Source organism: Martes martes, assembly GCF_963455335.1.
Source record: "Martes martes genome assembly, contig: scaffold_65, whole genome shotgun sequence".
In the NCBI taxonomy this organism is placed as follows: Eukaryota; Metazoa; Chordata; class Mammalia; order Carnivora; family Mustelidae; genus Martes; species Martes martes.
In genome coordinates this window covers 27,783-44,993 of record NW_027666628.1, presented here as the reverse complement: position 1 = coordinate 44,993, position 17,211 = coordinate 27,783, and the positions used below count along the sequence as shown (strand labels likewise).

Here is a 17,211-nt window from a genome sequence, read left to right as displayed (position 1 = left end):
CTGATTTGCTTCTTTCTCCTCATTCTCCTGATTCTCCTTCCAGGAATCAGTCCTTGATTTTCTTTCTCTTGACTTTTACTATCTTTTTTTTTTTTTTAAATTTACTTATTTGTTAGAGAGAGAGCGAGCGAGCACAGGCAGACAGAGTGGCAGGCAGAGGCAGAGGGAGAAGCAGGCTCCCTGCGGAGCAAAGAGCCCGATGTGGGACTCGATCCCATGACGCTGGGATCATGACCCGAGCCGAAGGCAGCTGTCCAACCAACTGAGCCACCCAGGCGTCCCATTGACTTTTACTATCTTGTATATTCTAATGACCCTCAAGTTTGTATCTCCAGCCCACATCTCTCTGTGGAATTCCAGACTTACACATAAAACCACCTATTTGATATTTTGGGGGATAGTTATTGGGTATTGCAAACTTAACATGCCCAAAATTGAACTACTGATATTCTTTCTTATACCTGCCTTTCTTGTCTTTCCTAATTAAGTTAATGACAATTCTTCTAGTTGCTCTGCCAAAAAACTTGGTATCATCTTTGACTCCTGTCTTTTTCTTTTTCATACATACCCCATCTAATCTGTCAGCCAATCTTGTCAGGTCTTCCTTCAAAATATAATCAGAAGCCAAACACATCCTCCATGACCAAGCCACTGTCATCTGTTGTCTGTATCGGTGTAATAATTAACTAATTGGTCTTCTTGTTTGTTTGTTCTTTTGCCTTTTCTTTTTCCATTAATTCTAAACACAGTGGATCTTTTAAAACATAAGTCAGATTATGTCTTCCTCTGCTCAAACCCCAGTTGCCTCCCATTTCGCTCAGAGTATGTGCCGAAGTTCTTTCTAACACCTACAAGGCTTTGTGTGATCTATTCATCTCAGGTCTCTCCCTGTTGCTTACTACCTCTCCTTGATTTGAACTCCTATTTTCTGTCCTTTTCACTCTGCTGAGGTACACTGAATGTTTCACTTTTTTTTTTTTCTCACTATAAACACTTTGAGCTTACCTCTCTACTTCCTGTTGACTCTGTCTGGAGTGCTTTTCCCATCAATAATACTCTTATGGCTTGCTTGCTCCTTGCTCCTTCCTTTTTTTTTTTTAATTTAATTTTTGCTTAAAAATTAATTAAATTAATTTAATTAAATTAATTAAAATTTTCGGAGTGCCTGGGTGGCTCAGTGGGTTGAGTCTCTGCCTTCAGCTCAGGTCATGATGCGGGGGTCCTGGGATCAAGCCCTGCATCGGGCTCTCTGCTTGGTGGGGGGCCTGCTCCGCCGCCCCCCACCCCCGCCCCGCCGCCTGCCTCTCTGCCTACTTGTCATCTCTCTCTCTGTCAAATAAATAAATAAAATCTTAAAAAAAATTAAGGCCTTTCTTGGTTATCCCGATTTCTTGGTTATCCTATATTTTGGGAAATATCCTGATTTCTTGGTTATCCTATAGCACATCAAAATTTGATTTCTCTGCTTTAGTTTTTCTCCTCTACTACTGGCTATTTTGCCTGTGTAGTTTATTGTTTTTTGTGTTTACTTCACTCATGAATAGGATTTTTATCTGTTCATTGCCATGTTCTCAGTGCCTAGAAAATGTTCTAGCATATATAGTTCTATTCAATAAATGTTTATTGAGTGAATGGGGTTTAACCTGCATGTATTGTTTTTAACATAATGCTGATTCTCACTTAAACAAAAGGAAAGTTTGACATGGGTCCCTTCTGACAATTTAACCTGTCAGTTGTATGCATTTTTTTTTTAATTTTTTGGGGGCCCAATATTGTGGTTACTTGCTACTTATTCTTTTACTGGTATTTATGTTAGCTTTAATTATAGTAAAATGGATCAAAGGAATCACAAACTTCATTTATATTTTATTAGGGAAAATGAAATATGATTGTAAATTATTATAAGATTTTAACAATTCTTGCAAAAGGATTATGAGCCCTCAATATGTAAACTAAGAAGATGAAGCTGGAATTTATTGCCTACTAGTAAGAGAGAACTATGCTGGTCAGTCTTTTCTGACAGAGCAGTCTGCTATTCTTATATAGGGTTTTGGGAAGAGTAGAGTTTAAGGTTTGGGGGGCTTTCAGAGAATTAAGTGGTTTGTCATCATCTGAAACACCATGGTAATTTGGGTGAGACTGTTGGTTGGTTGGTTGGCACTCGAGGCATGTGTATTGGAGTGATTTTGTTCCATATTGGCTTTCTTTTATTTTATTTTTTTTTTTAAAGATTTTATTTATTTATTTGACAGACAGAGATCACAAGTAGGCAGAGAGGCAGGCAGAGAGAGAGAGAGAGGAGGAAGCAGGCTCCCTGCTGAGCAGAGAGCCCGATGCGGGGCTCGATCCCAGGACCTGGGATCATGACCTGAGCCGAAGGCAGAGGCTTTAACCCACTGAGCCACCCAGGCGCCCCTGGCTTTCTTTTAGAAAGGAGGAGCTGACATTGCCTGATTGGTGAGTGAGGCCAGTAGGCATTGATCAATTACACGCATTTAAAACTGCATATGGTGGCTTCTTGTTACTATGGCTTCCTATTCCTATTTGGGTTCCCCCCACCCTAAGTTTGAGGCGACTTTAACTAGATTTTTTCTATTTAAAAGTTGCTTCTATCAACTGTGTTCAAAATGAAAGCTATTTCATATTCTGTAATTATAGATTTATTTTTGAAATTTAGGTCGAGAGAGATTGTTCAATAATTGCTTTCAGGAAGATCCTTCTTTTTTGGATGTTAAATTTTAACTAGAATAGTTATCTGTTTAACAGTTTTAAAACAGTAATTGCTAGCTTTGTTTTTGTTTTCAGTGCTCTGAGGGGCTCATGTTCAATTCCTAAATTAATCATCTCTTGTGGGAAATTTAGTCTTTTTGTGAGTTTAGGTAGCTATATGCTAATAATATTCTCTTGCATGCATTTAGTCCACGAAAAAGTAATTATAATTTTGTATTAGTAAATCTAGCTTTTTATGTTAGGATTAAATAGTAAGGTAAAAGTATACAAAAGTTACCAAATCATTTTCTTTAAGAAAATTAAGAAGAAATTATTTGTGTGAGAGAGAGTATGAGCAGGAGGGAGGGACAAAGGGAGAGGGCGAAGCTCAGCGGGGAGCCTGATTTGGGGTTCGATCCCAGGACCTGGAGATCATGACCTGAGCTGAAGGCAGACCTTATCCAACTGAGCCATCCAGGCACCCTCAAATAATTTTATTTTCAAACAAAATTAATCAGATTATTGCTATTTTTGACATGTGAGTATTGTTGAATTTTGTCCAGATTTTTTGAGGTATAATTGACAGATAACTGTGTAGGTGTAAGGTATACCTGTATTACTTTAATACTCTTTTATATTGTCAAATGATAATAGTGTTAATAACTCTATCACCTCGCATAATTATCATTTCTTTTTTAGCAACTCTTTTAGTAACTTTCAAATATGTAACAGTATTATTAACTGTAATCACCATTCTGTACATTAGACCCTCAGATCTTACTAATCTTGTAATGGGAAGTTTGTACCCTTTAGCCAATATCTATCCATTTCCCTCAGCCTCCTACCCCTGGCAACCACAAGTCTATAAATGTGTTTTTTTCAAGATTCCGTGTGTAAGATTATAGAGTATTTGTCTTTTTGGATGACTTCCTTCACTTAGCTTAATTCCCTCAAGGTTCATTCATGCTGTCGCAGATGGCAGGGTTTCCCTCTTTTTTTTGTGGCTAAAAATATTCCATTGTAAATATATACCACATTTTTTTAATTAAATTTTTTATTTATTTTCAGCGTAACAGTATTCATTGTTTTTTCACCACACCCAGTGCTCCATGCAATCTGTGCCCTCCCTAATACCCACCACCTGGTTCCCCCAACCTCACACCCCCCCCTCCGCCCCTTTAAAACCCTCAGGTTGTTTTTCAGAGTCCATAGTCTCTCATGGTTCACCTCCCCTTCCAATTTCCCTCAACTCCCTTCTCCTATATATATATACACCACATTTTTAAATCCGTGGATCCCCTGATGGGCATGTAGGTTGTTTCCATGTCTTGGCTGTTGTAAATAATGCTGCAGTAAACATAGAGGCGCAGGTACCTCTTTGAGATACTGATTCATTTCTGTCAGAATGTTCCCAGAAATAGGATTACTGGATATTCTGATAGTTCTATTTTTAGTTTCTTGAGGAACCTCCACACTGTTTTGCATAGTGGCTGTACCAGTTTACAGTCCTGTGACAGTGTGTAAGGATTCCCTTTTCTGTACATCTTTGCCAGTGGTATCTCTTCCCTTTTTGTTGTAAGCCATTTTATTAGGTGTGAGGTGATCGATATATCATTATGGTTTTGATCTGCATTTCCCTGATGAATAGTGATGTCGAGCCCATTTTTTGGTCCTGTTGGCCATTTGAATATCTTCTGAGGAGAGCTGTCTATTAAGATGCCTTGCCCAGTTTTTAATTGTATTTGGTTTTTTGCTGTTGAATTTTATGAATTTCTTATATACTTTACATATTAACCTTTTTTCAGATAGTGTGGTTTGCACATATTTTCATCCATTGTGTAGGTTGCTTTTTCATTTGCTTTGTTTTTTAGATAAATTCAACTTAGTTAACATATATTGTATTACTAGTTTCAGGGGTAGACTTTAGTGATTCATCACCTGCATGTAACACCCAGTGCTCATCACAAGTGCCCTCCCTAATGCCCACCGCACAGTTAGACCATCTTCCCGTCACCTCCCCTCCAGCAACCCTGTTTGTTTCCTCTAGTTAAGAGTCCCTTATGGTTTGCTTCCATCTCTGTTTTTATCTTATTTTTTCCTTTCCTTCCCCTATATATTCAACGTAAATGGAACTAGAGTGTTGCTCGTTTCTTTTGCCGTGCAGAAACATTGCTTGTTCCACCGATTCTGCTTTTGTTGCTTGTACTTTTGATGTCACATCCAAAATCATTGCCAACATCAATGTCAGGGAGCTTTCCCCCGTTTTCTTGTAGGAGTTTTATGGTTTAAGGTTATATATTTAAGTCTTTAATCCAGTTTGGGTTAATTTTTGTGAGTGGTGTAAGTTAGGGGTCCGGTTTCATTCTCTGCATGTGAATATCCAGTTTTCTCAGGATCATTTATTGAAGAGATTATCTTTTCTTCCTTGAGTGTGCTCAGCTCCCTTATCAAATTTTAGTTGACTATATCCATGGGTTTATTGTCCGGTTCTTGATTCTGTTTCTTTGCGTTTTGTGTTTTTTTTTTTTTGTTTTGTTTTTATGAATGGTCATCCTATTTTGATTATTGTACCTTTGTAACAGTTCGAAAACAGGAAGTGTGATGCTTCCAGCTTTGTTCTTTCCTGGACTGATTTGCTTATTTGGGGTGTTTTTTGTTCTATATAAATTTAAGTATTCTTTTTCCTATTTCTCTGAAAAATGTCACTGGAATTTTGACAAGGATTGCATTGAATCTACAGATGGCTTTGAGTCACGTGGATATTTAATGTTGATTTTCCTAATCCATGAATAATGAGATATCTTCCTATTTGTGTGTCTGATGTTTCTTTTATCAAAGTCTCATAGATTTTAGTGTACATATCTTTCACCTCCTTGGTTAAGTTTATTCCTAAGTATTTTGTTCTTTTTGATGCTTTTGTGAATGGTATTTTTAAATTTCTTTTTCAGATTTTTTTGGTTAATGTATAGAAATGTAACGGATTTGTATATGTGGATATTGTATCCTTCATCTTTGCTAGTTCTAACAGCTTTTTGGTGGTGTCTTCAGCATTTTCTATATGTAAGATCATATCCTCTGCAGACAAAGACAGTTTGATTTCTTCTTTTCTGATCTGGATGCCTTTCATTTCTTTATCTAGTCTGATGTTTAATACGAGTGGTAAGGTGGGCGCCTTTGTCTTATTCTTGAACTTAGAGGAAAAACTTTCAGTGTTTTGCCACTGAGTATGATGTTAGCTGTGGGTTTTTCATATGTGGTCTTAGTTATGTTCAGGTATGATACTTTGGTACCCACTTTATTGAGAGTGTTTATCATGAAAAGATGTTGAATTTTGTCAAATGCTTTTTCTGCACATATTGAGATGATCATGTAATTTTTTTCCCATTCTGTTAATGTGTATCAAACTTACTGATTTGATTTGATTGATTTCTATAGGATAATTTTGCTCAATAAAGTATTCTTGGTTGGCAGTTCTTTTCTCTCAGCATTTTTTTTAAGCTTTTATTTATTTGACACAGAGAGAGGGATCACAAGTAGGCAGAATGGCAGGCTGAAGAGAGGGGGAAGCAGGCTCCCTACTGAGCAGACAGCCCGATGTGGGGCTCAATCCCAGGACCCTGAGATCATGACCTGAGCTGAAGGCAGAGGCTCAGCCCATTGAGCCACTCAGGTGCCCTTCCAACTCTTTATTAAACTTCTCATTTTGTTCATCTAGTATTTTTCTCATTTTATTGAACTGTTTTTTTGGTTTTGTTTTGTTTTTTAAGATTTTATTTGTTTATTTATTTATTTTAGAGAGAGCATGTGTGTGAGCCGGGCAAGTAGCAGAGGGGGAGCCACATGCAGACTCCACACTGAGCATAAGGCTGATGCTGGGCTGGATCTCATGACCTTGCGATCATGAAACAAAATCAAAGGTCAGGTGCTTAACAGACTGAGCCACCCAGACACCCCTGAATTGGCTTTTTGTGTTTTCTTGTAGCTCACTGAGTTTACTTAAAACTGCTATTTTGAATTCTTTTTTGGATAAACTACTGATCTTCATGTGTTTGAAATCAATTACTGGAAGATTATTGTGATCATTTTGTGGTATCATATTTCCTTGACTTTTTATATTCTTTGAAGTTTTACATTGCTGTCTTTGCATTTGAAGTAGTCTTTAATGACTACCTTTCCAGTGTATCCAAACCTGATTTTGTTTTGTTTTGTTTTGTTTTTGCTCTGGTGGTGTGCTGGAACTTTACTGTAGGAAATCTAGTTTTTCTAAAAAAGCTCTTTTGTCAATGGGTGATTATCTAAGTGTTTTCCAGGGGCTCCCAGATGTGGTTGAGAGGAAGGGGCTGGAGCCAGTCTATGGGCTATTGCTGGGTCCATAGCTGGGACTGTAGTGAGTGTGCCTGTTATCTGATGCATGGGTAGGCAAGAGTTTTCCTACGTCCCTTGGTTTATGGTGCTTGGTTCCACAGCTCCTACAAAGAGGTCCACAGCTGCTTTGTCACCACAAAGACATTGTATTGTAGTTGTATATTGATCAGTCTTTGAAGCAAGGGATGTGTATTTGCTTATATATGGTTGGACTTCATAACTGTTCTGTGAACTAATAAATGAATTGAAATGGGTAGCCGCATTTTACAAAAAATTGTTTTTTTTTAAATTCTTGACCAGTGAAATTATTAGAAAACATTGGCTTTTTAAATCTTTAAAAAAATTTTTTAAAAGATTTTTTTAAATTAAATTTAATTTTTTCCCAGTGCTCCAATATTCATTGTTTATGGACCACACCCAGTGCTCCATGCAATATGTGCCCTCCTTAATACCCACCACCAGGCTCAACCAACCCCCCACCCCCACCCCTCCAAAACCCTCAGTTTGTTTCTCAGAGTCCACCACTCTCGTGGTTTGTCTCCCCCTCCGATTTCCTCCAACTCACTTTTCCTCTCCATCTCCCAATGTGCTCCATGTTATTACTTGCTCCACAAGTAAGTGAAACCATATGATAATTGACTCTCTCTGCTTGACTTATTTCACTCAGCATAATCTCCTCCAGTCCCGTCCATGTTGATACAAAAGTTGGGTATTCACCCTTTCTGATGGAGGCATAATATTCCGTTGTATATATGGACCATATCTTCTTTATCCATTCGTCTGTTGAAGGGCATCTTGGCTCTTTCCACAGTTTGGGGATTGTGGCCGTTGCTGCTATGAACATTGGGGTACAGATGGCCCTTCTTTTCACTACATCTGTATCTTTGTGGTAAATACCCAGTAGTGCAATTGCAGGGTCAGAGGGAAGCTCTATTTTTAATTTCTTGAGGAATCTCCACACTGTTCTCCAAAGTGGCTGCACCAACTTGCATTCCCACCAACAGTGTAAGAGAGTTGCCCTTTCTCCACATCTTCTCCAACACTTGTTGTTTACTGTCTTGTTGATTTTGGCCATTCTAACTGGTATAAGGTGGTATCTCAATGTGGTTTTGGTTTGAATCTCCCTGATGGCTACCGAAGATGAACATTTTTTCATGTGTCCATTAGCCATTTGTATGTCTTCTTTGGAGAAGTGTCTGTTCATGTCTCTGCCCATTTTTTGATGTGATTTTCTGTTTTGTGTGTGTTAAGTTTGAGGAGTTCTTTATAGATCTTGGATATCAGCCTTTTGTCTGTAGTGTCATTTGCGAATATCTTCTCCCATTCCATGGGTTGTCTCTTTGTTTTGTTGACTGTTTCCTTTGCTGTGCAGAAGCTTTTTATCTTGAGGAAGTCCCAAAAAGTTCATTTTCACTTTTGTTTCCCTTGCCTTTGGAGACATGTCTTGAAAGAAGTTGCTGTGGCCGATGTCGAAGAGGTTACTGCCTATATTCTCCTCTAGGATTTTGATAGATTCCTGCCTCACATTGAGGTCTTTTATCCATTTCGAGTTTATCTTTGTGTATGGTATAAGAGAATGGTCGAGTATTTATTTGAGAGAGAGGGATAGAGAGTAAGAAAGAGCATGAGAAGGGAGAAGACCACTGAGCCAAAGGAAGTGGCTTAACCAACTGAGCCACCCAGGTTCCCGAAAACATTAGCTTTTTAATGGATGTTTTAAATGGATTTTTTTGAAAAATAGTGCTCCTGCTTTGGATATAAAGGAAGTAAGGAAAGGGGATAAAGAAAAACAAACATCAAAAGAATCTGTGATTACATCAAGGTTTGAGAAAGCCCCTTCTCTAACTTCTCATCCTCTACAAATGAATGATGACAACACTTCAAGTGGAATGGATCAGGATGAAGGAAGGTAAAATCTACAAATTCTTTATTTCCTTCTGAAGGAATTTTAACAGTGATTACTTTTTATGGAAATGAAATGCTGTAGCGTAGGTACAAGTGAAGACAAGAAATACTCAAGTATATCAGACACACTGCTTGAAAGGTTAAGATGAGGACAAGTGACTTTGACAAGGAGCAGTTTCAACAGTCACCATGGAAGCTGGACTGTAATGAATAAGTATAAAGAACTCCTTAAAGAATTTTTACAGGGAAAGGTAATAGAGAAATGGATGATATGAAAAAGAATGTGGAGTTCAAAAGAATTTTCTTTATTTTTTAATTTTAAGATGGGAGCTTTTAGAATACCTTTGTATGCTCCCAGAAATGATCCAATGGAGATAGGCATGGCTATTTTATTTAATTTTTTTCACATTTCCAAATGTTAGAAAGCTTATTGATTGTATTACATTCTTTTAAAGATGATATAGTAATTGTCCTTAGTACTCCTATTCATGTAGTTTTGTGTCAAGAAATTGTTTATTCAGAATTGGTTCCACCGTGGAGTATTCTCATATAATTGAATATGCAGATACTATCATTCATTCACTTAAAACTATACATATAATAGTAAATATACAAACCTTAGGCCATTCTGAATAGAACTAATCATTCCTTGATAATTTTTTTAGATTTTATTTATTTATTTGACAAACAGAGATCACAAGTAGGCAGAGAGGCAGGCAGAGAGAGAGACGAAGGGAAGCAGGCTCCCTGCTGAGCAGAGAGCCCGTTGTGGGGCTTGATCCTGGACCCTGGGGTCATGATCTGAGCTGAAGGCAGAGGCTTTAACCCACTGGGCCACCCAGGCATCCCCATTCCTTGATAATTTCAGATATTCAGTGCCTTTGACAGTATCATGAATAGCTATGGTTTTATTAGGGACTTTGAATTATCTGGTTATATTTACTTAATATTTGTTTAGATTCTGGGGGAAGGGGAAAGATTTTATTTATAATTGAAAAAAAAACTATCAATCTATCATAGATTATTACTTTTGGTTTATAAAGTTCTAAATTACAAAGCTGAAGATTCCTGTACCAACAGTGTCATTGACACCTACATAGTATACTCAATAAGTGTCTGTTTGTGAATAAACAGTTGAATGAATAAATGAATGCGCATTGATCAACTTATTTAGAAGAAGCAAATCTTGAGTTGTTTGAAAGTAGATTTTCAATATTGCCTACATATGAAGTTTTTTATTTAAAAAAATGGTTAAGATTCATGAATTATTATTTACAATTATAGCTAAAAATGGAATACGCATAGATTCATTTGCTATCAGATTACTTAAAAACACTTAAATATTACTTTCACCATATACTGTAAAACACGTGTTTTGAAGGCACATTTCCTGGATTTGAATTCTGGGTCTACTCCTGACCACCTGTACCAGCTTTGGGAAGTTACTTTTTTCTGTGCCTCATTTTCTTCCTGTGTAAAATACCCAATATAATTACCTACGTTTATAAGATTGTTGTGAGGCTTAAAATACCCTTAAAACATGTGAAGTTTTCATAATAATGCATAGTGTTTACACAGTAGATCCTCAAAACACTAATATCATGATTATCAAAAAAGGGTTTCTTTCATATAAGAACTTAACTTGCACTTTCCGAATAGTTTTTAGAACCAGTAAAAGCTTGTTTTTATTGAAAATGATGACAAAAAATGTGGTATGTTTCTTCATGTCAAATAATGCAAGTAACGTTATGATTTTCCTTTGCTTTTTGTCAGTTTGATCTAAATTTAATGCTTTGTTAACATGATTCATAATATAGTTTAGATATGATTTAGATATTCTTTGTATGTTAAGTATTTAATGTTTGCCTGAAAAGAATTGATTTTTTTTTAGATCTGCAAAGGAAACATCTAGTGACAAGGAAAAGGTAAATATATACATATAATTTTTTTCATTTATTTTTAAATTTTTATTTTATTACGTTATTTTGATAAATAATGTTTATCAGAAATATTATTCCATGATAAAAAATTACTTTAGGAAAGGCATAGTGAATAAAGAGAAAATCTGCCTTTGTTGTACAGACATATACGTTGAAAAAGTTGTTCAGAAACACTAGTTATTGATAAAGGTCATTTTGATAAAAATCAGTCCTTTCGAAAGTACCTTTTTTTTACTCTTGTAAAAAGATACGGGTATTTATCATCTCTCTACACTTAGTATATTTTATCAACATTTAGGGGACATTTTGAAGTAGTATTATTTATTTGTAGGTTAAAAAGCAAATTGATTCTATGGATGACTTTGATGACTTAACTCTGTCATCTGAAACAATTTCGGAGGGTTTCCGCATGCCTTGCTCTAATTATATGATTTGCATGTCGCTAATTGAACAACATGGCATGGATTGTAAAGGTAAGACCCTTGTGTAAATATGAAGCCTTTGTATGTACATTCCTATAGTAATATGTGCACTTCTTGTCTAGTGCTGTACCATACAACACTGATGTGTTATAGAGCTACTCATCTCAGAAATACGTTTTATATGAAAATAGAGAAATGTTGAATACTCTTAGCCAAAGAGCTGTAATTTCCACTATGTTTTTCGTCATAGGAATGGCACACCTGATGTGTGTTAACTCTCCTCTTCTGTGCCTTCACCCAAGGTCAGGTCAGGTTACCACTACATTTGTCCTAGAATACTGAAACGACCCAGGACTGTTTTCCCTGGCATTCCACTTCCCAGAATCTTGGTCTACACTGCAACCATAGTCACCATATATTTTTAAAAATTTATATTTCATCACGTGACCCCCTTGCTTAAAGCTTAGTTATTACGTCTCATCGTTCTGGGGTGAAAAACCACAGTTCTCAGCTTCATCTTGGATTGTTTCATATTCTTCTGTCCGTGTCTCAGCCACTGTTTTAGATATTTTTTCTTATAATAGAGGTTTTTTTCCCCTCAACAGCTTAAGTTAGGGCAACTGCACATTATGAAGTGTATAATTTGATAGTTTTGACATATGTATATGCATATGAAACCTTAACTGTAATTCAGGCAGGTAATAACCCTTAAGTCTCGTGTCTCTTTGTATTCCCTCATTATGAAACTGCCGAATGGTTTTCTAAAGTAGTTGCACCATTTCCAATTCCCACTAGCAATGTGTAAGAGTTCTGATTTCTCCCTATATATTCATGAACACTTAGTATTGTCAGTTTTTTAAGTCTTAGATGTTCCGATGGGTCTGTAGTATATGTATCATTATGGTTTTAATATACATTTCCCTAATAACTTATAATGTTGAGCATATCTTCGTGGGCTTCTTTGCCATCTGTATATCTTCTTTGAACTGTCCAAATCCTTTGTCATTTTAAAAATTAGATTTTCTTGGGGCACCTGGGTGGCTCAGTGGGTTAAACCCTCTGCCTTCGGCTCAGGTCATGATACCAGGGTCCTGGGATCGAGCCCCGATATCGGGCTCTCTGCTCAGCGGGGAACCTGCTTCCTCCTCTCTCTCTGCCTGCCTCTCTGCCTACTTGTGATCTCTGTCTGTCAAACAAATAAATAAAACCTTTAAAAAAATTAGGTTTTCTTACCTGTTGAGTTTAGAGAATTCTTTGTATATTCTAGATATAGTTCCTTTATCACCTGTATTTTTTTTTGCAAAGATTTTCTCCCAGTCTGTGACTTTTCATTCTCTCAGCAGTATCTTTTGAAGAGCAGTTTTTCTTTTTGATGAAGTCCAGTTTATACCTTTGTTCTTTTATAGATTTTTGCTTTTGGTATTCCTATCTGAGAAATCTATGCCTAGCACAAGGTCAGAGGTTTTCTCTCACGCTTTCTTTTAGAAGTTTTGCAGTTGAATAACAAAGTTTTATAGTTTTAGGTCTTACATTTAGATCCGTGATCCATGAGATCCAGTTTGTGTCTTTTTTTTTTTTTTAAGATTTTATTTGTTTATTTATTTATTTGACAGAGAGGGAGAGCGTGAGCAGGGGGAATGGCAGGCTGAGGGAGAGAGAGAAGCAGGCTCCCTGCTGAGCAGAGAGCTGGACACAGGACTCAGTCCCAGGACCCGAGATCATGACCTGAGCCAAAGGCAGCCACTTAACTGACTGAGCCATGCAGGCACTCCCATTTTGAGTTCTTTTTTATTTATGATACAGGGTATGGATCTAGGTTCATTCTTGAACTTGGTAAGTTTACTTATTAGTTTTAGTAGCTTTTTAAAAAATTCTGTCAGATTTTTCTACATAACCAAAGTTTATCAAACTTTTTTTAACTACTATTTTACTAATTTCTTCAGGTGGAGCCAAAGGTCATCAGTTTGAGACTTTTCTTCTTTTTTAGTATATACATTCAGTGCTATAAATGTTCATGTGAGTGCTGCTACTGCAGGATTCCAGAAATTCTTAGGTGTTATATGTTCATTCCCATTCAGTTCAGAATATTTTCTAATTTCTTTTTTCCTTACTTCTTTGACCCAGGGGTTATTTAAAGATTTTATTTATTTGAGAGAGAGAGATAGAGAGTGAGAGAGAGAGAGCGAGAGCGAGCGACTCTTAGAGCAGACTCCCCTCTAAGCAGGGAGCCCAGTGTGGGGCTTGATCCCAGGACCCTGAGATCATGACCTGAGCCGAAGGCAGACACTTAACCAACTGAGCCACCCAGGCGCTCTGACCCAGGGTTTATTTAGATGGGCGTTAATTAGTTTGCAAATATTTGAGTATTCTCCAGAGATATTTTTATTCTTGATTTCTAATTTGATCTCTTTGTGGTCACAAAACACACTCTTATGACTTCAGTTCTTTTGACTTACTCCTTTTATTAGAATTTATTTTATGACCCAGAATATAGTCTCTTTTGGTAAGTGTTCCACGGATGCTTGAGAAGAACGGTAGTGTTCAAGTCTACGATGTCCTTGCTGATTTTCTGCCTACTGAACTCTCAGACTATAATTGTGAATTTGCTTGTTTCTCTGAAGTTCTGTCAATTTTTACTTTATGTATTTTGAACCTATTAATAGATGCATAAACATTTAGGTTTATTATGCTTCCTTTAGTTGACCCTTTTATCATTATTAAATGAACTTATTTATTGCTGCTAATGTTTTTGCTTTGAAATCGATTTTGTCTGGTATTAATGTAACCGCTCAGGCTCAGCCTTCTTTTGTCAAGTGTTAGTGTGGTCTATCATATTTCTGGCCTCTTAACACATTTGTAGTTTTTACATTTAAAGTGCATTTTTTTTTATAGGTGGCAGATAGCTGGGTCTTCCTTTTTTATCCATTTTGACAGCCTGCCTTTTCATTGAGACTTTTAGACCATTTTCATTTACTGTGATTATTGATGTAGTTGATTTGAATCTGTCATCATGTTGTTTGACTTCAATTTGTCCTTTCCGATCTTCATTCCATTCTCTTCTTTTTCTGATTTCTTTTGGATTAAGCAAGTAATTTTTATGATTTAGTTTTATTTATGTGTTTATGTGTATGTATGTATTTCGCTTACTAGCTGTAACTCTTTAGTTTTGCTATTTTGGTGATTAGGGCCTAAAGTATATGACGTAAGCATCATAGTCCTCCATCTAGTAATGTTATAACACATCATATGTCGTTTAAGAAAATTATAAAGGTTTACTTTCTTTTCTTCACTCCTAGCCAGATCCTTCTGGATCTGTGGGTTTATAGTTTTCATTAAGTTTAGAAAGGTTTTGGCCATTTTTTCTTTTCTTTTTTTAAAGATTTTATTCATTTATTTGAGAGAGAGAAGGAGAGAGAGAGAGAGAGAGAGAGAGTGCAAGCACAAGCCAGGGGGGAGGGGCAGAAGGAGAGGGAGAAGCAGATTCCCCTCTAATTGGGGAGTCCAACACTGGGCTTGATCCTAGGACCCTGAGATCATGAGATCATGAGATCATGACCTGAGCTGAAGGCAGACGCCCACTGACGAATCCACTCAGGTGCCCCCCTCATTTTTTCTTTGAATATTTTTTTCTAGTTCCTTTCCTCTGCCTCTTTGGGAAATTGTATATTAGCTTCTCACAGTTTTCAGATGTCAAACTTCAGTCTTTTATTTTGAGCTGTCTCATATGTGTTTATTGGAAAATCCAGTGTGTTTTTCATGTGTGATATAATTTACATCTCTGTAAGTGCTATTTAGTTTTTAAAAAATAGCTTCTATGCCTCCACTTACCTTTTTATGCTTTCTTTGGAGTTCTAGCTAAGTTAGTGACAAACAGTTTGATCCTTTCCCGTCCTGCTCTTATGAATTGTTAGGTGAATCCAGAGTAGTGTTCAGCCTAGAGCTCATAATTCCCCACTGCTGAGGCACGACCTACTTACGCTATTCATTGTGCTGCGGGTTATGAGTTTTTCCAGCATGGCTAATGGGGATAGATACTGCCCCTGGTGCCGTGTGAGCACCAGGCAGGGTTTCCTCTGCTCTTTCCAGATGGATCTTTCCCCTGGTCACAGGAGATTTCCTTACGTGCATGCATTGGTTATTACTCTTCTGTTCTCCGGGGTTCGTTCGTTCTTCTGCTTTCTCCTCGCCAGTGCTTTGACCGCTGATCTCATCTGTCTTGGTTTCACCGGACTCAGTTTCATCACCTCAACTCAGGGAGTCTGGTGGAGTCTATCTCAGTTTTTTCACCTGTGTCATGGCCTGGAAATTGTGCCAAGGCAGTGAGTTCCAGTATGTGTTAGGCTAACTTCTTGTGTTTTCAGGGATCATTGTCCTTCATTGCCTGAATTCCTTTTTCTTGAAAGTGATTTTAAAGTGTATTTTACCTGTTTTTGTTTGGCTTTTTTCAGGTAGGAAGATAAATCAGTACCTGTTACTCCATCTTGGCCAGAAGCAGATTGCAATAGAACTTTGGCACATGCTGTAGACTGTCTTTAATGCTCTCCTTCCTCCTTTGCTCACGTGTTTCCTGCTCCTCCTTCATTTCTCAGAATAGTTATCTCTTTCTCAGGGAAATCTTCCCTTCCTACCGTAGATCAAGTTATGTTATGTGATCATAGAACTCTTTTATTATAGGAACTCTCTGAATTCCTAATTGTTTTCTCCTTCCCTAGACTTTAAGCTAAATACAAGCCAGAGATCTGCAGAGCTTAGTGTAATATCTTTTGCTTTTTAAAAAATTTTATTTATTTGAGAGACAGAGTGCATAAGCGGGGGGAGGGGCAGGGGCAGGGAGAGAAGCAGACTCCCCACTGAGTAGGGAGCCCAGTGGAGAGTTTGATCCCAGGACCCTGAGATCATGACCTGAGCTGAAGGCAGATGCTTAACCAACTGAGACACCCAGGCATCCCAGTAATATATTTCATATTGAAATCCTTCAATATATATTTGTTTAATGTATGAATGAATGAATGTGAAAGTATACAGTCCTTTATATGTAAAAGTACTCATATATTTTATTCTTTTTCTTTTTTAATATTTAATTAATTTATTTGAGAGTGAGCATGACTAGGGGTGTGGGAAAGAACAGAGGGGTAGGGAGGAAGGGTGGAAAGAATCTCAAGCAGACTCCATGCTGAGTGGAGCCCGATGCAGGGCTCGATCCAACGACTCTGGGATTATGTCTGACCTGAGCTGAAACTAAGAGTTAGGTGCTTAACCAGCTGAGCCACCCAGGTGCCCTATATATTTTATTTGTTTTTGTTTTTTCTCTGATGTAGATCCTGTCAGTTTATTGAAAATCCAGGAGGCGGTTCTTTCATATGAAAGATTAATAGAACTTAAAAAATATCACTGTGGACAACTTAAAAGAGAAAATAAAAAAATGGAAAATAAGGCTAATGAACTACAAAAGGAGCTATTAGAAACAAAAGAAATGATATCGAAGTTAGAGCTTCAAAAAGTGGAATGGAAGCAAGAACTCTACAGTTTGAGGTATGATATCTTGGTTTTAAGGAAATACTTGAACTATTTACTTTTTTTTTTTTTTAAGATAGGCTCCACGCCCAATATATGTGGGGCTTGAACTCACAGCCATGAGATCAAGAGTCACATGCTCTATCAGTTGAGCCAGCCAGGCACCCTTGAATTATTTACTTTTATACTACAGATGTGTAGAAGTTTTAAAATTGCTAACTTACCTTCTGGGATTTTATAGGGAAGAAAACTTCTTTAGTATTGTGAAGTATGAGATTCTTCAAAATAATACAGCAAGTTCTTAACAGCTTTTAATAATTTAATGAATATTCCAAATATAATTTTAATGATCATAT

The 17,211-nt window shown here is 37.1% G+C and overlaps 1 protein-coding gene across 1 annotated transcript in view; it reads left to right on the top strand.

Moving 5' to 3' along the window:
* LOC308337872 (ankyrin repeat domain-containing protein 26-like) overlaps positions 1–17,211 on the top strand; it is a 340,750-nt gene that overhangs the window by 300,793 nt on the left and 22,746 nt on the right. Inside the window, exons 44-47 of the mRNA XM_080831416.1 lie at positions 8,816–8,983; positions 10,871–10,904; positions 11,251–11,392; positions 16,660–16,873. Coding sequence (XP_080687542.1) covers positions 8,816–8,983; positions 10,871–10,904; positions 11,251–11,392; positions 16,660–16,873 — 558 coding nt within the window. The remainder of the gene's footprint in view (positions 1–8,815; positions 8,984–10,870; positions 10,905–11,250; positions 11,393–16,659; positions 16,874–17,211) is intronic.